The 27059-nt window shown below is 43.1% G+C and overlaps 1 protein-coding gene across 1 annotated transcript in view; it reads left to right on the top strand.

Annotated features, from left to right (window-relative positions):
- Positions 1-27059, top strand: part of SHISA9 (shisa family member 9) — a 175599-nt gene that overhangs the window by 136350 nt on the left and 12190 nt on the right. The window contains exon 3 of the mRNA XM_066198385.1: positions 18965-19120. Within this exon, the coding sequence (XP_066054482.1) occupies positions 18965-19120 (156 nt within the window). The remainder of the gene's footprint in view (positions 1-18964; positions 19121-27059) is intronic.

Here is a 27059-nt window from a genome sequence, read left to right as displayed (position 1 = left end):
ATTTACTTACAGAAAAAAAAAAAAAAACAACCTTCTGAAAAAACCCAGAATTTAATTGTTTAATTCATAGTCTCTTTCTGAACTTCCAGCTTCAAATAATAGAACAGAGTAGAACGTTCCAGTTGGAAGGGAAGTGCAATGATCACCGCACTGCCTGCCTGAGTTAAAGCAGGTTCGAGGCGTTGTCCACATCCCTTCGACACTGACAGCCCTGGGGCGTTGACTGCCCCTCTGAGGAGCTTGTTCCAATGCCTGACCACACTGTTGGTGAAGAAATACCTCCCGATGACCTGCCTAAACCTCTCCTGGTGCAGCGCTGAACCGTCCCCTCACGTGCTGTCACTGCGCCCTGGGGAGAAGGGCTCAGCCTCTCCCTCTCCATGTCCCCTTCTCGGGATCCTCCCTGAGCCTTGTCTCCTCCAAAGCACACCCGTCCTTATCAGCTTGGCACAGGGCTCCCCCCAGCCCTTTGGCAGCTTTCTTGCCCTCCCCTGGGCACGTTTAAGCAGAACTGTCTTTAGCTGAGCAAATCTCTCAAGCCTTTGTTTTGAATGCACAGTAGGAAGCCCAAGCATCAGTGTGAACAAGGATTATTCTCTAAGGAAACCTTGCCAGGAAGTGACAACAGTTATCGTTCTAAAACAAACACATGCTCGTGTACACCTACGAGACGGAGTGCCTACCACATCAAATTGTTCCTCACTTATATTCCCTTTATCACGATAAAGGTCAGGTTCTTTCACCAACCTCTAGTCAAGTGGACTGATGCATGTATAATAAATTACAGAAATGCCCTTTGAGCCTCTATTATTTTGTGAAAAGAAATAGCTAAGCAAAGGGTGCTCATCCACCCATGAGAAAAAAAAAACAACTCAAAGCGTAATAGAAAAATCTTTCTTCTTTTCTTATTGAATTTCAGAGAGACAGAAAAGTCCTATTACATTTTTTCAGTTCTGCCAAGGCCAAACAGATTCATAATTGGCAGTTAAGCACATATTTATCTGCCTTCTGGGTCTGTCTCCAATCTGAAGAGAGAAAGATCTGACAATCTATTTCAATCAATGCAATAACGGTTGACACACAAGGATGAATTCTGACAGTGTTTATCTGTGGGACAATAGTCTCAGAGTGGCACAGCCTTCTCCAGCTTCTGCTGATCACAGGCAAGCCACAGAATTTTGTAAACACACCTGAGCTGCAAACATTTAAACAAAACCTAATAAAAAACATGGGGAGAAGCTGGACACACTTTCAATTTCCATGTTCTGTGTGGAACGTGAATGTATTGCCTCGTTGATACCCAGAACAAGCAATGAAATATGTACAGCATACAGAAAAAAAAAAAAAAATCCATTTTCTCCCACAGTTTGCTGCAAGAAATAAGGATTGCTGAGCATTTGTTAACCCAAACTTAAGTCAGATAGAGTGTTCAGAAGAGAAGCTGTTCTGACACCTGATCCTGTGTCTGTGTATGTAACGCTCTCTACCTTTTGTACTCAGTGGATCACTCTGAACTGCAAGGACAACTTGTGTTTAATGAAAGGAAAACTCTGTTTTGAAGTTTTTTGGGGGCTTTCTGATGTCAAAAATTAATTTGGGGTTTTTTGGATGTGAATTCCTGTAAGCACTAGAGGATATAACAAAACATTAGTGGTTCTCTGTGGATATAAATGATTCTGCTACAGAATTTAATCAAAAAGATCTTGCTGCTGAGGTTACTTGTCCATATGCTGCCTGTGCATTAAGATCACAAGTTCCAGTACAGACATCTGAGCCTCTGGCTACAGTCTTACATTTTGTGTGGATTGTGCTGGATGTGGAAAAGCTCCACACTGGATGTACTGCCATAGAATGGCAGATCCATCTCTCTTGGGGATATTACTGCTATTGCCTTGCTATTCATACTAAGATATTGCTATTCCTACAAAGCTACCTCACACTATTCCTTAGTTTTCCAGCCACAGAGGAATCTGTTCTTCCGGGCCAGTGCAATGAGCAAACACAAACTCCCAGAGTCTGGACAGATCAATTTGAATTTTTTCCAAAAAACCCCACTTTTTCTTTTTGTGTTATAACAATTCTTTAACTGAAGATGCAAAAAAAAAATCCCCGCTGTCAGAAGTATATGAAGTGTTTCCAAAGACCAATCTTGGCATGCTGCTAACACACAAGTCTTGCGGTGACTTCACTGTGAGCACACAAAATCACTCCGGTGGAGTTGGGAATTGAGAGGTTGGGCTCTGAGTCCACAACTACTGTTTGAATAAACACCTGCTTGTTTCCTCCTGGGAGAGATGGAAAGAGAGGCAGGTTACTCTACCAACCAAACCAAGGGATGTCGCATCAGCGAGAGCCACCCCTGGGTGAAACATTGCAGTTGTTTCACGGGGCAGGGACATTCCACGTAAGAGATTAAAACATCCATAAGATACAGAAGAGAAGACTAAATGATTGCTATATGATTAATCTGTTATTATACCGGAAACTAATTATTAACCACCAGTATTTCTGGCTGTAAATATAGAATACAAAGAGAATTTTCCTGATGTAGCATTGATTAACGTTGGAGGTAAATTATAATAAATACAAAGAGAAAACCACTTACAGCATATTGAGCTTCTGTGGGAAGTTTGAGTAATGATCCAGTATTGTGGACAGAAACTATTTACAGTACCACACTGTGAGAAGCAATGGTTCTGACAGAATTAATACATTAATACAGGGACATTGCCTTTGGTCACAGAGGAAGTTCACAGGCATGCAAATATCAGAGCTTCCAGCAGGCTCCCCTTAGGGCAGGCACTGTGACTTTTTCTGCCTGACAAATTCTTAGCACATCAGGAATAAATAAATAAAAACAAGACTGCATGGGAAAGTGTTCCTAATAATCTATGGAACATTGAAAGAGTTCATTGCTTCAGTCAGCTGAGCAGGAAGGTTCTTGCCCAGGAGCAAAAGCCCTTCAGGCAGGTAACAGTCCCAGGGATGAAAACCTGACCCCACACTTAGCTCCTGTTGATAATGTTGTGCCCAGAATTTCAGTTTTCAGGGACTGGTAATTCAACTTGTCATAAGTGAAAGTTGCCAGAAAACAGGCCCTGAGCACCTGCCTGTATTTGTCACTAAGGCAGAGAAGGTTGAGACTTTGGCTTCTAGGAGCTCTAGAGCAAGACTGGATGGAAGGAAGAGTATCAAAGCTGCTGCCAAGACAGTTTTGCTCCCAACAATAAAAGAAAAGGACAGCATACAAATCATAGGTGTGCGTGCCTGGCAGGAGTCCACAAAGCTTTGTTCTTGGAAGACATTCTGAGAAAGCCAAAGAGGCATTCTGCAATCCATTAAAAATAATGTATGCAGTGTAATGGCTTACAGCTAGAAATGCCTGAGAATAGAAGCATCAATTTCACTTTCCCTTCTGGGCCTGTAGTAAGTTTTTGAGACGAAGAACTACACTGTGAAGGACCAGTGGGTGACAACAGTCCAGCTAATGAGGAGACAGACATGACAGAAGAGGCTGTATTATAAAGGGGTATAAATTGTCCCCTACTCAGCCTGACTTCCAACACGTTTTGCTTCAGGCAGGTACCGTTGGGCAGACGCTCAAAGTCTGTCCTGGGTGTTGCTCTCCTGCCAAGATGCACTTCGGTTCAAAAGCACTGTTAATTAGCATCATTAGCGGTCCCTCATTCATCATGTGTATCAGCTAATCACGGTTCTTAGGGGAACTTAAATTTGATGTAGTGGCACTGCAACAAATTATCGAAACCCAATAGCCGGTATTTCTGTTTGAGTAGCAATTTATCAGGAGGGAAAAGGTCCAGTTTTGAAAGGTTCCTCACATTCTGTGAACCCAGCCAACTAACCCTGCTGAGAGGTAAAGGACTGTAAGACAACAGCTCCTTGCTTGGATTGTAGCTAAGTGAAGGAAGAAAAATCCCCAAGACAGTGAAGTCAGTCCTTAGTACATTGCCCCATTTAGATAATCCTGCATGGATACGGATGCCAGTGAGAGTGTATTCCAGACTGGAAATAAAGTCCCTGTGGCTTAATAAAAGACAGAGCTGAGGGAAATGTCATGGGATGAAAATCACCCCACCTTCAAGGCTTCAGTGCAAAAGCAACCCGTGTTCATTTGCAAGGGACTGAGAGTTAATTTAACAACTCATTTTTATTCAGTGGCTTTTGTGGAAGGGGTTGTTGATTTCAGTGACGTTGCAAAACACAGCTCTGAAAGAGAAACTGCTGAGTTGGTCTTGTCAGGAAGGTCAGGGGGACGGATGGGGTGAGATGTGCTCTCTGGGTTCTGGGGTTTCTGTGTGAGGCAGGGCACACCGGTCATGAAACATGCAGATAAACACAGGCAGTGCACTGTGCTGAGGAGGGAAAAGGCACTGTGAATTTAATCAGCAGTAGCACAGTTGTAAATTGAGCAGTGCTGAGGTACCACTACTGAGGATGTGCTGAACCACTGAAATTCAGTTTATAAATATTGGCCTAACTCCATTAAAGTAGGTGTTCATAAAACACGTTCAGACTGAGCTTTGGAAATGTTCTGGATTTCTCTGATTCTGCCATTCTCAAAATGCGTCTGTTCCACCAGGAGCAAAGTAAAGTCTGAGCACTGATCAAAACTTCACACTAAATAATAGAGTTTTCAAAATATCAGCTCTACGTTTTTATACTTTTGCCTCAGCTTACAAATTATACAATACTTGAGTTTGAAATGAAGTAGAGAAAAGAATGAAGTCAATAGTAAGAAAATAGAGGCCATGAAAGGAATAACCTACTAGCAGAGAGACTTCAGGAATGAGTACTTTTTCATTCCAGAAAAAGAAAGAAAAGAAACTGTCCAACAAGGAGGTTATGGAGGCAACTTTCTTTGCTGTAGACACACACCAAAGTGGAAAGCAAAACGTTAGACTGGAGATCCTTTCCCAGATCTGTATCCTATTGCTGCCTCCCTGAGACGGCACAGACACCCGTATCCAGGAGTTTTTGAAGGCAAGGTAGCCCAGCCAGCCATAAACTCTGGAGACACGGCTGAAGATGCCCCACAGCCGAGCACATTCCCAGCACACATCACAGGGAGCAGGAAGACAAAGAAATGGTCCAAGGCTGGTGTAGAACAGAAATCAACTAAAGGAAAGGGAAGGCTCTGAGCGAATCCTGACAGCAGGACAGTTCCCTGGCCGGAGCTGTGGTGTCAGGGCTCCCTCTGGTAGGATAGGAGAGGAGGGAGCACGAGGCAGGACCACACCCTTGGGACACTGAGCCAGCAGAGGTGTCCTGGCTGCAATCCGTGCAGCACTGCTGGCTGCAGCACTACTGACTGCAGCGCTGCTGGATGCATCACTGCTGGATGCATCACTGCTGACTGCAGCGCTGCTGGCTGCAGCACTGCTGGCTGCATCACTGCTGACTGCAGCACTGCTGACTGCATCACTGCTGGCTGCAGCACTGCTGACTGCAGCACTGCTGACTGCATCACTGCTGGCTGCATCACTGCTGACTGCAGCACTGCTGACTGCATCACTGCTGGCTGCAGCACTGCTGGCTGCATCACTGCTGGCTGCAGCACTGCTGGCTGCATCACTGCTGACTGCAGCGTTGCTGGCTGCAGCACTGCTGGCTGCATCACTGCTGACTGCCTCACTGCTGGCTGCATCACTGCTGACTGCATCACTGCTGACTGCTGCACTGCTGGCTGCAGCACTGCTGACTGCAGCACTGCTGGCTGCATCACTGCTGACTGCATCACTGCTGACTGCAGCACTGCTGACTGCAGCACTGCTGACTGCAGCACTGCTGGCTGCAGCACTGCTGACTGCAGCACTGCTGGCTGCATCACTGCTGACTGCATCACTGCTGGCTGCAGCACTGCTGGCTGCATCACTGCTGACTGCAGCACTGCTGACTGCAGCGCTGCTGACTGCATCACTGCTGACTGCATCACTGCTGACTGCAGCACTGCTGGCTGCATCACTGCTGACTGCATCACTGCTGACTGCAGCACTGCTGACTGCAGCACTGCTGGCTGCATCACTGCTGACTGCATCACTGCTGACTGCAGCACTGCTGACTGCAGCACTGCTGGCTGCATCACTGCTGACTGCATCACTGTTGACTGCAGCACTGCTGACTGCAGCACTGCTGGCTGCAGCGCTGCTGTGCACACCCCACAGAGGACACCTGTGCTACCTCTCAGCTCACGGCAGGGCGCTCCCCACAGCCTCACCTGCTCAGCCTAACAGGACCAGTCCACCCCGATTCCACCGGTGGACAGGTGAAGGCTTTTCCAGCCTCCTCCTCCTGTCGGCTCAGTGTCATTCTGGCCTGTGCAACAGGCCCACGATCACGTAGCCCACTAAGCCTCACTCCCAAAGGAACAGGGACCTGTGCCTGGCCTACTGCAGTTATTTTGGTAACTGTTTTCAGCAAAGACTGCTTAGAAGAAAACATTTGCATTTTGGCAAAGAGATTGCAATTGGGTGGACAGTTTCAAGGTGTGCTCAGGTGAGGGAAGTCTTTCAAAAGCCACTGAAATTTGCTTCTCCAAAGCAGTAGGATTTTCTCATTTATTGAGACGTATCTTCCTCATTGTTCTTTAAGAGTAGAGGTGTCACTCTGCAAAAGGCCATTAAAATGCAAAAATAGAACTAGGCCATCTTCATGCTGCACGTCAGGGTATGTGCAGGGACGGTATTGATCACAGAAATTACACATAAGAGGTTCCTAAAATAACACGAGGGGAGAGGCAGCAGCTCTCACGGTTGGCTTTTAAGTCTGGAGGTTCAAAATAAAGTGGGATCATTATTGAGATGTGAAATGGGAATATAAAGTTCCTGTTGAACACAGGATTGCCTGTGTCCTAATTACGGAAAAGATTTTCTGTCCTCCTTTTCCTCCAGTCTCCTATCTACTTGGCACCTCCTTCAAAAGGATATGTCCATCATCAATAGAGAAAACCAAATAATCTGAAGGCTGAAGTCACACTTTTGAATGATCCTTAAGATTATTTGTAATATTAAAATTAAATGCTAGCTTAATTTCCTTAAAAATTTGCAATATAAACTCAAATTAAAAAATATAAAGTGAGTCTCCTCTCCTAGTAAATGCCTGGGTGGTAATTCCAAGGGGGGAAATGGACAGATATTTGTCTCCCACTCCTCAGGACACGTTCTGAAATCTACAATTTCAGGTGCCAAAAAAAAAAAAAAAAAGAGCGTATTTTAAAACCAGTTTCTTCATTTTTCTTGTCTCCAGTGCCTAAGCATGAAGCAGAGTTATTTTACCTCTTGCTGAAATGTCATCAGCGGCTGCACCAGGAAAGATTTGCGGGTAAAGGAGTGTTCGGGCAGCGCAGTGGCGTGCGGTGGGCTCCCAGCAGGAGCTCTGGGCCGAGCGGCTGCACCCCAGCACCCCTGGCCTGCAGGGAGCAGGAGCCTCCTGCAGTTCCAGGCTGGGGCTGCTCCTGGGGCAGGGTCAGACACCTCTCCACGCGGGGTCTGGATAACCACATTCTGCAGCCACTGGGTTGGACGTGATTTACTTTAAAAACCAGAGCTGGACGCTGAGTAGCTCTGTGTTTACTCACACAGGGCATGCCCACTCTGCTTTGCCTGCAGTATTAGGTTTGGGGATTCATTCGCCCAAAGCAAATGAGATGGGCTAAATCTCAGAGAGATGCTAGGAATACAGCATTCCCCCCACCAAAGACTTCGTTTTCTTTCTCAAAAGGAGTTATTTGTCTTCTGCTGTCTTGCCTAATTATTTTCCCCTGAAACTCTTGCGCATATATTTGAATAAAACGGCATTATGCAAATATAAAATAATTGAACTCTAGAAATTATTGCAATAACAATGTGGAACACATCATAACTAAGCAGCTAAATGTTAGGATATTATTCTACATAAAGGGCCAATCCAAATGACTGTGGCTCACATAAGTGCCTGCTTAGATAAGGCCTGGCGTTGATTAAAAGACAACCGTACATAGGGCTCCAAAATACTACTTTTAAAAAATTTATTTATTTTTAGTTATTAGAAGTTAACATCTAAAGGTTCAAAGAATCAAATTGTCTCTTTTGGAAGACAGGACATCACTATTCACTAAAAAAAAAAAACCAACCAAAACAATTTCAAGAAACCAACGAAAAAATCAGAAAACAGAGGAGGGAACATACCTGAGGAAAAGAGGGGCAGGTTTGAAGAGCTGTTGGAAAAATTATCTTCTGTTTCTATTTGATAACCCAGAAGGATTCGTCTGCACCCTGGGAAGAAGGCCTTGGGCCCACCATGTGTCATGATCTGTGAGAATTCACCCAATGGATGAAATTCTGTAAAACACTCTGAAACAAGGTGTGCTGTCAAGCCTTTAACAAGAACAGAACACAATTCAAATGATTTAGTATTCATTTAATTCATGAATTAAGGGACAAGGGAAAGGAAGGGAGAAAGGAATAGAAATGGACATGGTCATGAATGACCGCTAATGCAGATTTCTCAGGAATAAATGGAGCTTTACCTGAGCAATTCCCTTTCATGTCAATGTAACATGCCCTTTGGATGGGGGAACACTGTAGCTATAAAAAAATCCTGATGTTTAACAGGCTTTCAGAAGCTGTTTCTAAAAGGTTGGTGCAAAATTGAAAATTGCTTTCAGAGAATGATCCCAAATGATTCCTATTTTCAATGGAAGGATGCGGCGAATGGAGCGATTTCTGTAGGGATTTTATTCTGCCTCCAATATTTTCAGTAATGATGAGGACAGTAGGGCAGCGTCCATACACTTATTAAATTTGTGAACACCACCAAGCTGGAAGGTGTTTCAAAGATTCTGAAGTACAGGACTGGAATTCAGAAGATTGTAATAAGATGAAACATGCAGTGAAAAACAAGGTGCATTCCTATTAAATGTGTTTAAGAACAATCACTGTGAAGAGGGCTCTGACATAAAAGGATTTCCGGCCTTTAGGGAATTGAAGGCAAAAACGGATCAACAAAACTCTGCTGATGCCAGAGAAGAAATTGTGTATTAGGGGGCATAATTAAGTAGACATCCTGCAAGATATGAGACATATGAGAAGACATGAAATGCCAAACCTCAAGAAAGATGTGTTCAGAAAGGCTGGATTTCTGAAACCTCTAATGATGCTATGTGAGAAGAATTAAAAGACTCATTCTGTGGTGCCGAGACTTCAAAACACATAAAATGCTGCAGCGCAAGGAATAGTCATCATCCTTTGAAAAGCCAGTCATTTGTATTTCCTGTGAGCCTGTGCAACAGGAGAACACACAACCTACCTCATAAGCAATAAATTTTGGTCTCTGCTGTTTTAAAAGATAACAAATTATGACTATTTATCTGAGAAGAGACCTCTAATTCTTCCCTGACCTTCTGTCTTTTTTCTCTGAGCTTTTGATTGCTTAGCACAGAGTAACAACCTGACATTAACAAGATTGCACATGGGGGTCGGGAAAGGAGAGATCCATACCTGGATGTTACAGCTTCACTCTAGTTCCTGACAGAATTTCCTCTTTAGAGCGACTCTAAAAGAATAAATTAGATTATGCCAGAAAGTAAAAAGCACACTCTCCGTTGCTGGGCCAGCTATGTCAGGACAGCAGACGCCACTGGGATGTGCTTCAGGTGAGATAAATATTGAAGCAAAATATTTCTTAAGCCTCACATAAACCAGCTGATTCACTAGAGAAATTGTCCTCCACCTTTGCTGGATGCATGGAAACAACAATGAGCAACTTCCTCCCTCTTTTAACTCTTCCTGAAATCTTACTCCTAATTGCTTTTGCCCTTGAATGATGCGAGAATCCTGCAGGGAATTTGTTACCCAAAATCTACAGGCAAGGGGCTGCTAACTTACTGCTTAGACCAAACAGTAAATAACTAAGGCATGAAGTTGGCTTCTATAATTTTATACGGTCTGGTCTCTTCCTTCTAAACCGTTACTACATGGTATATGGATAGGTAACAGACAAACTAATGGGATGCCTGAAGCAAGGCAATTTTTAATGCATTCAAACCATTACAGTTAAAGAAAACAATAAACAAGGCATATAAATATTTAGAATAACATTATAATGACATGCACGTTCCCATTGTGTAAAAGTATATTAATTGCTGGAAAGAAAGTAATTTCATTGAAAGACAAAGCAGTCAAAACAACAGGTCTGAGCTGGCTGCCTCATCTCAGCAGACTCTTTATTTCTGGGGAGAGGTACAGGAGTGTTTGATTTGTAAAACAACTGCTACCTTATGGGAAGGTATAAAGAACGTTCTTCTGGGCAAAAAAAAATTATTCTGTTGTGTAAGTCAAATTTGCTGAATTTATCTTTTCTTACTTTGCATAGCTAAGGATATTTGCAGTGCTCAAAGAGTGTATAACTGGTGGGTTTAATTAATTTCCCAACTCTGCTACTTGAGGCAAAAGAAGATGAAGAAAACCAGAAACGTGGGCAGGAGTGAGAACACAGCACTGCTCCCTGCCCTCCCACAACTCAAGCACTGGAAATTGATATGAAAGCAGGGTCCTGATATCTCCAGAGTTCATCTGCTTATTGCCTCCTTAGAGGTTATAATCCTCTGCTTGTGAAGCCACAATGGGTAGCTGTAGAGAAGATTACAATGTCACAAATCCTATCAGAGGATTATAAGTCTGTCAGGTTGTGAGTAATTAAGATGGAAAAGCAAACCTCCAGAGGACATAAAAATAACCTTCATAAAAGGAGATCCAGTGCCACATAATGAAAGTCTACATGGAAAACCAACCTCAGACTGCAGCTCTTTTGCAAAGCGAGAGCCCAGAAATCATTACAGGGATGCGAGTGTGATGGCACAGCATGGAGCCCAGGGGAAATGAAAAGCAGAAGAGAGAGGCTTCCAGCCAGTTTAGTCACAAGGCCAGTGATATTCCACTCCCACCCTCCTCGGATGGCAGTAAAACAGCCAACCGATTGCACAGAACTCGGCTCCTACACACTTGGAGCCTAACCAGAAACAAGGAGCCCAAACCTGAAACATGATGAATGCCCCATCTCCTAAATCCCTGTGACCACAGAGGATTCAGCACCTCACAGCATCACAGACTTCGTCTAGAAGACTGCTGGAAACTTCAGTCTACAGGTCTTGATTTTAACTGATAGGCAAGGATGCAGTCGCCTCTTTTCCCATTTGCAACCTGTCACAAAGAGTTCAGAAGAGCTCATGGGCACAAGATTCTTGTGTGTGTGCATATATATATATAATTCCCATAGATTTTAATATGAAGTGATAGCAGCATATTTAGTAAGAAAAAGGCCCATTTGCAGGAACACAGAGTGCTCTTCCCTGGCTGGACACAGATAGCAGTGCAGCCTCACACCTCTTTGGCCACACTGCTATTGATTTTCCTCCTTTTATGTTTCAACTCCACTCCCACCCATTCACCCACCCCTTACGTCATTATTAAAAGAAGTACAATCTCCGACTTTCACATAGGTAAGGGCCTGAAGGACGTAGATAAAAAATTAAAGGGGTGGAGGGGGGAGGATTTGCACTGTAAAATTAGTGCTGTCCTCATCTTCACTTCAGATAAAAGTAGTCTGAATGAAGGGTCCATCTGGTTTTGAGTGTGTGTAGACAGCATTGCCTTCATCTGACAGCAGCAGAGAATTCCACAGCACTGGAAGGAAACTTGGGAATTTTGACGTTTAGCAATAGACATGGGGCATTGTTTGAGCAACAGCAGCGCTGTCGCAGCACAGCTCACCAATACATCCCTGCTGTTCATCTCTCCTGCCAGAGGAAAATCAGCTCCCCCTAAGATAAGCAGAGCATCATGGATTTCATGACCTGGCTCCTTGACCTTCTTTCCCATGTCCAGATGTGAGGCATTGTCTCCGAACATCATCTAATGAATCTCCCTACCATGATTCCACTGAACCTTGTCCATGGGTGTCTCAGATGAGACCGGGGTGACAAGAGCTGCCGCGCTGTCTCTCCTGTGGTGGCACCAGCACTGTGCTCCGTCACCAGCTGCTGGTGCACAGCCACTCAGCAGGGGTGGGTATCCTTCCCCTGCCTGTGCTCTGGGCTGCCAGCACAGCCTCAGCACCACAGGGCCTCCCCTCTGCCAGTGTCACTGCAGGTGTTCCCGCATCTCCTGCACAGGGAGGAAAGCTCGTCCTCAGAGATCCCGTGGGGCTGTCTGTGTGTGAAGGACCACACAGCCTTTACCGTGGGAGACAGCAGCAGAGCAAGAGGTCAGTTGTGCAGGAAGTGAATAGAAAACATAAAGCGTCAGAGGTCAGTGTGCTGAGAGACTCCTGCACTCAGTGGCACCACGGAGAATCCCAACAGGACGGGGCTGAGTCCTACAGTGACTTGCCAGGACAGGGAGAGGCAGAAGTCAGTATGTTTGCTGACACGATTTTACAGCGTAGACTGTCACTTCCATGAACAGGAACGTTATTTTTTTGCTGGATGAAATGCCATCCCAATCATCTCAGATCGTTTCTGTGATTGTGATTAGATGGGTAGGTTGTCTGTGTTACAAGAATGTTTTTGTGATGCGGTGCAGAGACAGAACAGATCACTGACTAGCATAAATTGCCATGAAAAATATGGATTGTCTCAGAGCTATCACATTCAGGGGCAAGACAGCTACTCACATGATTTGTGCATCACTGATGAGAAAACAAAGTCTGCAGATATTAAGGGGCAAAGTTATTAAGGGATGGCTCACAACAGCATTATATACAGAACAACTCAGCTCCGTGGATTACTGAGGGTAGAAGCTCATTCCAGAAGCTGCATTGCAAGGCCACACGTGTTGAGAAATGGCAGCAGTAATGATCAAAGACTGGAAAGATTGAAAGCAGTGAAATTGTTATTTCAGATAAGAGACAAATATTTGAAAAGTGGTAAAAAAAGCACTTAAAATAATGAATGATAAAGAAGTTGAACTGCAAGCTCTGTTCTTGCAAAAATACAAAATCACTTAAATTGCAAGGCAGAGAAATTAAGATCAGATGAGAGGAATACTTTTCACTTTAAGACTTGTACTAGACTGGGGAAAATGTTGCAGCAGAATGCCATTAATTTGTTCAGAGCTGAAATACCATTTTTCAGCTATGTGGAGAATAAGACCATGGATATTTGTAGCAGCAAATACAAACAAAAGGGTTCAAGTTTATAAGCTTTTGGGCATAACCTGTTTTGCTGGTTCTGGGAATAACCCCTAGAGTAAGGGGCAGGCACAGACCTCTCAGAGACTGTTTTGCATGTCAGCACCACGAGCTCCTGCAGCCTCCTGTCCCACAGTTAGTGGCTGCTCAGCTGCAGGGACCACTGCATCGCAATACCTACAAAGATGCAAAATACTGAAGTTATAAAGGTGTAAGAAAATGCACAAATGCAAAACCTCTGTGAGGCTCAGTTCAATTGCAGTGGGACAACCTACAGACAGGAAAGAGCAGATGCACAGGGCAAAGGCTGGAGTCCTCCAACAGGAGGAATGGACAACAGTCTTATTATCCAGGAAGAAACTGAAAGGAATTACTTTACAGCCATAGCCAAGTTGTTGAAACCCTGCACTCTTCATCATATGTGGGATTTTTCTGAAACAGTATTTGCAGCTTCTCTCGGTGGAGCTTGTAGGAACACGAGTATGGATTCACAGTGCTGGATGAGCTGGACTTATAATTAAGTATATTACACTCAAGAACAACGAGGCAAATATGCTTCTTGTGTCAGTGTAGTTACGGATGGGAGGAGAGCGATTTTACACTGATATTCTCCAATCACTCAGCTCTATCCTGTTTTCATAGCTGTTATTTTCAATTTTAGTTAGTTCAGAGCATATCTTTTTCTCCTGAGTATCTGAAAATGCTCAGCTATTATTATATTTTGCTCTGAATTTTCTCTTTTCCCCCCCTTTGACTTCCCAGACTTCTTTTGTCTGTCTTGTTCTCATTTCTTTTGTATGTGTGTCTGCAGGTGGCTTTTATAGCAAAATCTCATTCTGCTTTCCTGGCTTCCCCCCACCCTCTCCCGTTTTGTTACTGCATTGCCTTTCTCATTTGTGCTTTTCCTGATGCCTGTAACCACTCATTTCCTAATAGATTCCACTCTGTGCCTTTGGAGTTTGTCCATTTTCCCTGTCCTCAAGCACTGAATCATTGACTTCATTGTACAGAAAGGAATGAATCCCCAGGCCACTCTGCAGAGCAGGTTTCACTCTCCTGTGGCTGAAGAGGAGGAGGGAAGTGGCCGAGCTCAAGGGATGCCCGTGGCAGGCTCTTGGCTCTGAAGCAGTCAACAAGCTCATTATTGCTGCTGCTGCCTCCCTTCCTCTAACCCTGAGTCTCCCATGGCTCTGGCAGCTTTTTGACAAGATTAATCAAACTAGGTGAACACAGAATGTGTATAGAAAATGCAGAGATCAAACCACTCAGCTTTTGCCTTGCCTTTGAGGCTTTTGCCTTGTCTTACCCTGCCCATACATGGGACCGTGATTGGTTTTACATTGAGTTCCTACTTGTATTTAATACTTGCTAACTGCCCATTGCTTGGTTCCTAAATGAAGCGCACAAATCAGACATGACACCATCTTAAGTAGACAGAGTGCAGAATAATTACAGTGACCAATAACGCTATTGCCACGTGATTCACACTAAACTAACTCCAAAATTCCCAATCAGAGAGGAGTGCCAAAAAGCGTTTTCACTTGAAAAATGCAGGAAACAGTTAACTGTAATATTTTCAGTTGCTGAGATTTAGGTCAAGGTAGTAAAGAGACCGGACAATGATCAATATTTGTCAGCTACTGGGAATGTGACCGGAAGCCAATGCCTCAGACATTTCCAAAGGTTCACTGTTGGTGGTTGGAATATAAACCCCACTTTCTCTAACTATAAACCCCACTTTCTCTAACTATAAACTGGTTTTGGTGCAGCTTCCTTCCAGTTATTTTCTTCTCCATCTGTCTCCCAGAAGCTTTTCCATACCTCGAGGTCATAAAGGAATTACAGGCAAAAACTCTCCGGCATAAAAAGAACAACTTCATTTTTCCTTTTTTCCCTGTCTCGTTTTCTGCCCATCAGACATCTAGCTTGTGTGCGGTGAGCTTTTGGGCTGGTAGCAGGAAGACAAAGAGCAAACCACAAACATTTCATCCACAATAACCCCTCAAAGTCTCAGAAGGTTAGGGAGCAGGCTGGCATTGCATTTCCTCGCTTCAGCAGAAAATAAGATAGGTTGGGAATATTGCAGGTTCTTCACAATATCACCATTGCTAATCAGGTCTGATTATTCATGCTAGAAGCTGAGGCGCAAACAGTTTTTGAGGCTTTGTGATGTTCGTACTCTCTGCTTTTTAAAAATAAACACATAACTTGGCAGGGGCACAATGCAGCTGGTTGTATGGAATACTGTGGTGGACAATACCAGTGTCACATTGCCAAAAATAATCTGTAAGCACGGCCACGGCTTTCGGGTTAAAGCTGTCCCCATTCAGTGAAGCAGCTATTTGCAAATACCAATCACAGAATATTTGGTTTATGAGTATAAAGGGTTTCACTTGGCACCAGGGGTCACTGGTAAAGCTGGTAGGGATTTTTCTGGTTAAACTTTCTTCCAATTGAAACCAATACCTGGTATCACTAAATATTTTGAAGAATCCAAATGATTATTATATCCTCCCTGAAATGTGACACTATTTTTTCCAGATTCAGGGGGAAAAAAAAAAAAATCTCAGATTTTGCACAAACACCTTGTGAAGTAGTTGTAGACAAATGTCTTATTTCCTGGGAGAATCCCTATAACACGACACTACCGAGGCCAATCCCTTTTTTAGTTATAAAGTGGATTGCCTCGAGGTAGGGCAGTGCTGCTCAAAACCTCCCAGATGCTCACAGCTTACTGGGCTCCTGCAGTGCTTAGGCTGCCACTGCCCATCGCCCAGACTGCTGCAGAATTTACATGGCACCACAGCTGCTTCAGTTATGAACGTTTCCTGAGTGGTATCCAAATACAGGTGAATTTACTTACCCACATCGCCATGTTAACTGCAATGGAAGAAAATGACACAAGAGTCCTGTTTGCTCACTTGTTTCTAGAAAACCAAAGGTAAGGAATCAGATCGCACGCTTTAGTGAGCCTGTGAACACATGCAAGATTCACCAGCCAGTTAGACTAAAATTTAGTTTGATTCAGATTTAGACAGGTGCATACATCAAGCTAAGATTTCTCTTGTAGGTCCTAGGAGTCCATTCCAATGGGAGCCTCTTTATAAACAGGAATCATCCTCCAATATGGCTAAATGGCCAGAGGTGGCCTTTTGCTTGATTCGCTTTGTGCAAATGGCCAGCTGAATGAGTCATTTGAGCTGAGTCTTCTGTGTAATGACTTAGTCTTGTGTAAGCATCTGGCTTGAGTGAGGGGCTCTGTGCTGGTCTGTGTGGCAGTGTAAGAATGACTGTCTTTAATTCACTTGAAATTCATAATTTAGAAGAGTTCTGGGCTTTTAACAAGACAGGAGAGGAGTCAAAGAAGATCTAGAAATTGAAAACATATTTCTTTACATCTTTGTAAACACTCAGGGGAGCAAAACCCAGCACCATTAGTAACCCAGCAACCGAGAAACAACAGTCTGTCACTGAACAGCTGGACAAAGCCCAAGTTCACCTCATTCACCTTCCCCAGCACATTCCTGGGGCAGCTTTCTCCCTGTGTTTAGAGAGATGACTGAATACAACTGACGTCTAAATAAGAAACACATAGAGAAACTAGGCCTAGTTAGCTACACCTTATTTGCATTGTTTTTTCCATGGGTGGAAGTCATTTCAGTGAGTGTGGTGCTCATAATATTTTTAATGCAGTGAAATCGTGCTGTTTTGACATATTGAATAATAATTGCCACAAGGGAATGGTAGCGTTATGGTAGCATCCATGAAGTACTGATTTTGCTCTACTCAGAAGAACAATTAATGACTGTAGGGTGAAGAGGTTGACACTTTCCTTACAGTGAAGGTCCCACCCAGGCTGGTACCTTCAGTGCTTCCCTTCACTGAAATGCAGCTGTGCTGGCATCCCTGCTCCAAGTGCACTCAGAGGAGAGGGGTATTTGGAAGTGGAGATGGTTTGGAAGGAATGGTCGGCTCTTCACTGGTTCAAACCGTTCTATCAAGAGGCTTTCCTCAGCTGTACTCTAGGGATGGAATTGGAATGGCACAGGATTGCAGGAACTCCTGCTCTAAGAGTCACTCAGTTGCCTCAGACATGCCAGTACTGGAACTGAACAGAAACATACTTATTTTATACAAAATAAAAATTACTTAAAATAACAACTGTTTCTGTGAAATTGCTGACTTCACCAACTAACCCTTTCGAGGTAAACTATCAAAAAGGATTTGAAAGGTGCTCCAATGGTTTTAGGGGAATTCTGAAGCAGAAAAGTTTCTCATTTTCAGTTCTTCCTTACTAAGAACCAGTAACAGCGAGAAGAATCATCCTTTTATTAAATGACAGCACTGATACCATTTTTGTCCAATTACCTCAGGGTCCCCTCCCAACCTAGGCACAAGTGTATGGGATGGGCAGAGCTCTGATTGGGCAGGGGCAGCCCCAGGGAGAACAGCAGCGCCTGCAGCACACACCCGAGACAGGGAAGAAGTTAAAAACCACCTTTGGTTCCTTTTCCCTCCCAGCAGTAAATCTGTTAACTGACTTCAGAGCTCCCGCTTATTAATGAGCTGTGGAAAGCCAGGTGGCTCAATTCCCTTAAAATCCTGGCAAACTGCAGGGATATTTGGCTCCTGCCAGATCCTGTGGGCACTCGGAGGATGGTCCAATCCATCCATCACAATAAACCACCTTTCCCATAACTGACCAGCTTTCTGTCTACATGATCTCTGCACTGTGCTTGATGCTGTGGGAGTTACTGTATTGTCACCAAGACAGCACCATGGTCTCATTGCAGGAGAAAAACGTGCTTGTCCGTGATTGCAGAAGCCACGAAAAGGTTCTAGAATTGCCAATCAGCTCCAAATATCTCAAAATACATAGCTCAGAGAAAGCCTCAGCAAAAAAGATACAGTGACCATGTTGAAATCTGTTGAAATTTAGGTTTGCAAATTGAGTGTATCGTACAATTATGATCAAATGTTTGAGAGGCTGTAACTGAACACTAGAAACAACAGAGAAATTTTATATTAGAAAGAAAAGCGTACAGGCTGTACTCTCTACTGTAAAGGAACAAATCAATTTCAGAAAGGATATAGGGCGAGTGGTGGCATAAAACTGTACATAGGCAGTGATCAGCTCCTGTTTTTATGTACGTCTGCTACAGAAAACATGATCTTGGTATGATATTACAATACCCAGTGTCAGGTGAGAGGAGAAAACATAAGGATGAAGTGTGTGCTTTGAAGAAATCTAACGACAGTCATGAGGCAAAAAAGCACATTTTAAGCTGTGATGCTTGTCTACAGAACACAACACGATGCTGTGCAAATGACGAAGCTGCTCCTGGTTTTAAAAGCAGTGTAACTGTGAAATGTGCAGCAGCCTGAGCCAATTTAAATGAGTTTGGCTCTTTTAGTGCAGAGAGCCACTCTACTGCCCTATATTCAGTCTAATTTGGAACAAACTCCATGTTTTGCTTTGTATCTTAATGCTGCAGCAAACTCAGTATTGTTGGTGTTCAATTGTTTTGCAAACCTATTTTTTAGTTCAAAGATCTTTTCATACAAAAATTATTGTGTGTTGCCATAATTACTTGTCAGCTTTTAATCATACCATTAACTGTTCCAAGTACAGGTCTGCCGTGCTCCAACTCCCACTTCGTAACAAATACTGCTTTTTGCATTAAATCTCAGGACATATTCTGTCTAATCTGTACTCAGTGATGTGAAAACCTTAAGACTAATTTACTTTTTGCTTAATGCCTGTCGATTTTCTTTAATACAGATCCACCACAGATGAATAATGTCATGCCAACATCTCCCCTCCTTCCTCAGATGGCACATCAACATTCATATCCCAGCCTGGGACAGATCACAAACCCATATGAGCAGCAGCCCCCAGGCAAAGAACTGAACAAGTACGCGTCTCTAAAGGCAGTCGGTAAGTAAGCGGCGCGACGCACGACTTCTCCTTTAGCTCAGCATGTTGCACTTGCTGCTGGCAGCTGCCATTCTGCCTCCAAGTTGAAAACAAGGTCTTGCTCATCTGGGCTATTTCATGGCAGAATTTCATATTGAACGTCCCATGGTAGGATTTAATCTGGATTAACATGTTACTTGGAGACCCAGGGAAAATTAAGACGAGGACTGCAATTAAGGGATAAGAAAAGCACATGCAAGAATTGGTGATGGCGTGATGTGAACTCATACATCCCCACAAAACCACCCCATGGCCCTGCAAGACATTTCTCAGCAAGTTTCACCTGCGTTGTACACACAGTGTTCAGCCCCAGTTCTTTATGCCCCAAACCTGCGAGGAGCAGGGAGCTGGACTTGACGGTCCCTGTGAGTTCCTCCCAACCTGAGATATCCTATAATATGCCTACGTGTGCATTGTGATGTGTGTTTCCCACAGCTTTCTACACAAATGAGAGAGAAAAACATCGGCTTCTGATTTAGACACCTGCTAAATACCGCCAAAAAGAAAAAGCACTCACACAGTTCTGAAGTAAGAGCTTTCGCATTTCCTGCAAGATGTACATTAGTAGGTCACTGACAGAATGTTCTGAGGTTTTATGATTTCGAACAATTAGTGCATGATAAAACTCCTAATAAAGATCACAGTGGCGACTATCTTCTGTGCCTGATTAATATTATTTTAAGGTAATGAGGTAACATCCTCAAACAAACAGTTGTGGGGAAGGAAAAGCAGAAAAGTGAGTAAAAAATTCAAAATAATTTTCATAGTGAATGCCAAGCTTCTAATAGTTTTCAGGGGCTGTAAATACCTGCTGCACACCCTGTGATGACAGAAAGCCCCTTCTAGACTATAATACATTAAGAACTGGGGGGGCCCTTCCCACTAACCCTTGCTTAGCTTTCACATATAGATGTTAACATCGCTTCCCCTTAAATTTAGAGTAATGCCACACTCCCTATTTCCTGGCAGAGATATGTATCTAGAAAAAGAGTGGAAGAGCTCAAAGCTTTCTGACTTAAGAACAGAGTATTCACCATGCCAGAGAAAAATTCTCATCACAAACTGACATTCCTTTATCTGCACTTCAAGACACCAGACCTCTAACAAAACGTGCATCCAAGTCCCATCTCAAATAGTTCAGTTTTACTTCAGCTTGTTGGTTTTGTATCCTACAAGTGGCATTTGAAATCTGTTTATCAAAACAAGGGTTAATAGCTTTCTGCTGGCTTTTGAATACCAAGCAGCTTCACAACTCCTTCTTCAAAAGGTGCTACTGTGTAATGATGTGGTGATTATCACAGATTTATGCACTGATATTGAGCTTCTTTTTCAGATGTCAATTTAGGTCAAGCCAGTCATCAAAGCTGAAAGGTATTTAAGCATAACAAAATGAGAGATGAAACACTCTAAAAACTTCCCTCATCTGCCCAAGAGCCACTGAATGTACCTTTCAAAAATATTATGAAATTAGAACTTAGATATTTCTCGTGTGTCTGAGTACAAGTTTTTAAAACAGCTAGATTATAACCATACCATTAAGTCAACCTTGAAAGATTGTGCACTTCAGCTCCAGAAGTTGTATAATGCCTCTCAGAATCTTAAACTAAATTAAACATAACTTTCAGGGACATTTTCTTCCAGGGGGATTGCGCCATCTTCCCATGCTTTTCCTCTATTCTTCCTAGCCCTTCTCTCTTTTTTGCCCCCACGGATCTACTGCTCTCAGACCATATTTGCCAAGTTTCAGAGGCAGGTGAATTTTCACAAGTACAAAACTGCTGCATTGTGATCCAAACTTTTCAGCAGAAAACAAGACAGGTTTTGAAACTTACACACTCACACCTTCCGTCTGGACTCACCGAATGAGAACTAGCTACACTGAGTTTTCAACCCTTTTCAGACACTCAAGACCCCGATTCCTCCCAAGAGTACCTCCTGAGTACATCCCAGGGTCACAAAGAGGTTCTCCCACAATGCCAGCCTAGGTCTGTCACCACGCTGACATCCAGCTCTCCAGACTGCAGGGTTCGTGTTGGCTTTCGGAGAGCTCTGACAGGAAAGAGGAGCTGGCCAAAATCAAGCCCACCGATACAAATTTAACCTGACAACATCTTCTGAACAACCAGGCACAGACTGAGTTCACCCTGACCTCATGTCACAGGGCAAAGGCATCTTTTCCTGCCTACATTCAGACTTGTATTTAGGGATCCCCACCGCAGGTTCCTGAGTGTGTGTAGTCCATTTCCTTTTGCATCCATTGATAGTGGCTTGAGGGTGCATTCATTTGCCACAAGAGGAACTTAATAAGGAATGTGTTCTATATTTCTCCGTGCATTTGAAGCAGACCATATTCATTTAAGTGCCCCTTACTCTGCATGATCCCATTGTTTGGGTATAGTCCACTGTGCTTAACCCTTTTCTTTAACAAGGGAGTGGAGGTCTTCCCTCCATTTCTAGTGTTTTGTAGCAACTGTAGCTATAGTACGTTAATATCCCTCATCAGAATGCGGCCATAAGTGCTAAAAAGTTTAGATAACTGAAAAAGTGAAGCTTTACCAGAGGCAACATTAAATTAATTTCTACACAGCTGCTTTCTTCCGAACTACAGATGTCCTAAAAAAAAAAAATTGGCTAATTTTAGAAGCGAGCTACTCATTCCTCAGTGACTGTCTGCTGTGAAAATTCAGTTTATGGAAAAGTAGCGAGTCATATTAATCTCCCTGTTCTGGTCATATTCAGGTTTTCCATTAACTTCAGTAAAGACTCACGTGCTTGTGAAAACAAGAGACAACAGCGCCCTTGCTATTAATTTGCATTGTGCTGCCAAGAATGATCCATACCTTGGTAGAGAGAGCGGGCGGATCCCCAGGAAGCAATTCTAAAGCTGCTCCTCAGACTCCAAGGGACAGAGCTTAGCAGAGCGTGGCTGGACGTTGGACCGTTCGTGGACGTGTGCAGTGCAATGTGTGCATTGCAGTGTCTGATTCAGCACCACGGGGCAGGAGAGAGTTGAAAAGGCTGCTGTGGATGTATTTTATTTAAAAAAGCTAAATATTTTTACTTGAACGAGGCCTAAGGGCACAATCAAACCCTTTAACACTCAATGGAGGAGGATGTTTTCCTCATTTCTTGTTAGGAATCCCTTTATTTGTTGCAGCCTCCAGAATTCCTTAAGTACTGACCATGGCTGTTGACCAAGTTCACCTTTTCCCCCTTACTGCCTGCTGGCATTTACATCTCGGAATGATGTGAGGACATTCTGTGCCTATTTTATGTTCACAATGAGTGCCTGGAGTACAGCAATGCACTGGTGAGTTGACAGGTGCTTCCTGTTTTCCTCACTGCACCAGAATTTTACTCTCCACACACCACCAGGGAACAATCAGCAGAAGGCATAGGACCACTTGGAAGTGAGATAGAGAACACGTGTTTTCTGAACAAATAGATAAGAAAATTTCCGTCCTAGCATCTCTAGCCTATCGGGCTGACTTATTGTTAGGTACACTCTGTTCATCCATTGTTTTTCCATTTTCAAGCCACAGAATCTCTTTTCAACAGTGCAAAATTTTTCCCTCCTCAGAACGTGAGAGACTGTCTGAGGGAAAAGGGTTAATGAGCTCCAAGACCAGTCCCAGCAGAGGTGGTCATTGAATGTCAGGTAGCAATTAACACCCAGTGTTCAGAAATTCCAATTCTTTGGTCAGCTGATTCTACATAATCCTGGTTTCCTTCAGTGTTTTGATTATTTATGTAAAAAGTGCAGAAAGAGGTTTTTCTGCATAAATTATTCTTATTTCCAGTTCATCAACCATGTTTTTACTCCATGCTTAAATGGTTATTGCTCACTTAAGCAATACTGACATGCCTAAAGCTGTAAGTGGATGGAGATCTTGTAGCTGAACACCTTCATGAAATTCAAGTCCCAGGACATACAAAGGTAGCTCATCACAAATTTTTATGCACATCATTTGGACATTCATTTGGAAAACACGAACAATCCAACTTCAAATTCCACTCTGCTAAGCTGTAAGAGTTGTAGTCCGTCCCGTAGCTTAAGAGTTTCCTAGAGCTCAAACTGGCCTCATTATCCCGAGTTATTAGTTAGCTATTCAGTCACACTGTTCTCAAGCCCGGCTCAGTAATGGTTAATTCTCTTTCCTGAGTTTCAGGGAATGCAAAGTCACTAAATATCTTTAGACTTTCTTGAAGAAATGAAAAAAATACTCCAAATCCAACTTCTAAATCTCTGGAGGACTGGAAAAATGATCACTCAGCTGCTGGAGAGGTGCACAGACATGCAAGGAAAAACCGAGAATACAGATATTTCTACAGTTTAACATGATTTTCTATTTCTTTCATAAATTTTCTTCTTCCCTTCTCTCTCACACACAGACACACAAACATCTGAGGAACTGACTGGACATTGTCAAGAGAAAAAGAAATAAAAATACAATGGACAAAATTCTTTCCTGAAACACAGACCCAGAAAGCCTTCCCTGATGCTGGGAGCTGTTAATCTCCTGCGGGATTAAATCAGATCTAATTGATTTGATATAGCGAAGCTAGGAGGATATAATTGGCAGCAGACCCACCACCACAACTCTGAGTCTCCAGCTCCCAGCATTTCCTGAAGCTGCGCGGTTCTTTGATCCCAGGGGAACCATTAGACAGTGATCCAGCTCTGCCTGCAGTTGCAAAACTGCAAAGTGAGATTCTGCAAATACAACACTCAGAGAATAAATATCTCCTGGTTAGGTCCCTGCAGGAAGGAGTGTGGCCACAAGCGTGCCAAAGCAGCAGGCAACACCTCCCCCAGGAAGGTGAAGCATGTGAGCAAACTGACCTGGCCCTGCGTCCTCTGCACACACTGAAGGATCCAAAGGGAAGATCACCCTAAGGTTAGCTCTGGGCTGTTACCCTTGAACCATCTTCTTGTCTGATGGGAGATTTGTTACTGCCTTCTCCCGAGCTTCAGACCTTCAATTTCCATGGAAATGACTGTAACTCTGCGCTGGTACAGGATCTGCCTCTCACCATGAGACTCCGTACCATTCCCTGTAGTTCACAGTGCTCTGGCCTGGAAAGAAACGCTGTAGTTGGAAAAATGGAAACACACAACATGCCTGCCCACGAATTCATAGGGTTGATACAGTCCACTTTTAGGAAAAGCAGAACAACAAATTTATTGGACACGGTATGTTTGTATTAATTTGCTTTCCTATACCAACCACACTGTTACACTGAGAGGTAAATATTCATGTTTCTTTGGAAGGCTTAAAAAGGAATTGTGCTTTCTTTCCAAAGACAAAAGGAATTTTCAGTTACCGCTTCCATAAGCAGTTACACAAAGATGGATCCAAAAAAAAAAAAAAATCTGGGACATAGGAGTATCTCACTGGATTTAACACCACCAAAAACTGACAGGGAAGCACAGATTAAAGCATCACTTGTGATATCCAGAGGGTGATTCAGATCATGATTTCACATAACCAGAGGTATGTGCTGTGTCATAAATAAGGCTCAACCAGGGGATCTGCCCAGCCTAACATTGGAACGACAGAGCTGGCTCAAGGAGGCGTGACATAAAACCTGGGTATCTCATTATTATTATTATTATTTACTCAGCCCAGTGTGGCTGGAGAATTGGAAGCTTTTGAGCGTTCATCTGTTAGGGAAGTTTTTCACATTTTAATCCTTGCTTCTACTTCGGGCACAAGAGAAAAGCCAAGCAGCACTCAGGAGCAAGGCTTACTTTAGCAATAATCCCCTTGCCAGCACCTTCCCTCAGCCTCCCCATTCCCCAGCCAGAGCAAGTGGAGCATCACTCGTTTCACTCACGTCTTCTGATGAGACCCAGCAAATTTCACAGCCTGCCCAGTGCATGCAGATGAAATTACAAGACTTTTTCTTGCTTCCACTAAATCATTTAATTATTTTCTCTGTTGTTTACCCACTTGGCTTCTGATACCCACAGGCACACTGTCATAGGTAAATATAAAATGCTTGGAGAGTCTTGATCAAAATATTTCCCTGTTTTTTCATCCAGAACAGTCATTTCTTCTTCCAGCGAAGTGCTCATATTTTAATTATAAATATGGCATTTATGCAGAGCCTCAGTATCTGCTTTGCTGACATTCTTTTTTGGCTTTTTAAAAAACAACATTTCACTGTAAAATCTACAGGAGGATCTTCTCTCTGAGGATGGGGAATTGCGCTCTAAGCAATCAGACTTCCAAGCAGCCACTGCCCATTCCATCCTTTAGCAAACAGACGGATTTGTGAACTTTTGGGGATATGTTGGTCTTGGCAGAAGTGGCATCGTGGCAGGTGGAAGGAAACTGGAAATAGTCCTCCTTTTACAAGAAACAGTTTTAGCACCAAAATAGGATTCTCTTAAACACTGCCATCTACGCTGGCTCATTTCTTAGACATCAGCGACACAATGAACTTGGGAAAGAAAGAAAATCTGACCTTGAGGTCTATTTAGTTTGGGTTTAAACTTTTAATTCTGTGGGTTGGACTCACACCTGGTGAATCTGGTTTTTCTGAACTTGGTCCACTCCCTGGTTTAGGAACGGCTGAAGAATATGCATAAGAATTTATTAAATTTTAACCTGTTTTTTCAGGCCAAAAGAACAGATTTAAATCTGTTCATCGTAATTCTGATCCTGATGTTGATATTCTTTGCACCTATGCTCCCTACCACAGAAAAACAGCCTCTTCTTTTTTTTTTTTTTTTTGTTACCAGTACATTAAAATAATGAAAACTAAATCTTCACCAGTCATTCATAGAAGTTCAACTTATAAACACCACTCCACATTCCATAAAGCTATGCACCACAGAGAACTCAAGCCCTTTCACTGAAAATTCGGTTGGTTCTCTGGAAACAAATTGATTTTAAAAATCCTTATTATGCGACCATCAATCAAAATGAAACAAAAAGTTATTTTCTCATTTTTATGAGACATAACGGAGAGATCTAAAATAAAAGTACCAGAAACCCATCTCACTGCTAGAGAACGGGGGTTTTGCTGTCTTTTGGTTGTCTTCTGGCCTTGAAGGTAGAGCGTTCAGAGGTAAAGAGCTTCCAGTAACCAGGCTTATTTCCATCCATTGAGATCAGTGGCGGCCCCAGGAACAAAACAAGTAAATCTAAATCAAGCATGGGTTATTCCAACCTATTTCTGTGAAATGCTGATGAATTATGCATGAGATTTTTTTACACATTAAGAGATGTGAAGACATGAGTGCAACTTTATGCTCAGGCAATAAAAGTGAGCCAATGAAAACAAGGCTCAGCTCACGCGATGGCAAAGCCTAACAATGGTGAGCATTTTCACTTGCAGCCCTTCCTAAAAATCTCTCTCTGTAACTGCTTTATTTTGCAATATAAACACACTTCTCATTCTGCGATGCAATTTTTTTTTAATCAATTATTTAAGCGTGGAGATTGATCTGAAAGATATGAAAACAACTGTGAATACTTGCAGATAAATAGCAACACTGTGGGATCCCAACTCAAATCTAGATTTAATCTCCGGTGTGGCTTGTAACAGTTCCCACCACGGAGCCAACGTATTGCACTGCTTGCTCTTAACGTCCTCCACCCCTTTTCCCCTCTGAACTATTAGCTTTGTAGGTAACGTATGGCAAGGAAGAATTTCATCCCTGTGTTCAAGATCTGATATCACGTTTTGAGACCTCTCAGCTTTGTACATGGATATATGTCCAAAGCAGAGTGCAATGTTCTTCAGGATTACCCACGAACACAAAGGATAGTAACACAAGTGATAGGAATGAATCCCTTATTAACAATATCATATAAATAGCAGCAATTATCTGTCCGCTATTTTGATTCTGCAAAGGGAGCTCTAAAGACAGTAAACGTGTTTTTAAGAA

The sequence above is a fragment of the Chamaea fasciata genome, unplaced genomic scaffold (genome assembly GCF_029207755.1).
Source record: "Chamaea fasciata isolate MVZ Bird 193981 ecotype frontalis unplaced genomic scaffold, bChaFas1.0.hap1 SCAF_16, whole genome shotgun sequence".
Taxonomy (NCBI): domain Eukaryota; kingdom Metazoa; phylum Chordata; class Aves; order Passeriformes; family Sylviidae; genus Chamaea; species Chamaea fasciata.
This window is presented reverse-complemented; position numbering and strand designations above follow the sequence as displayed.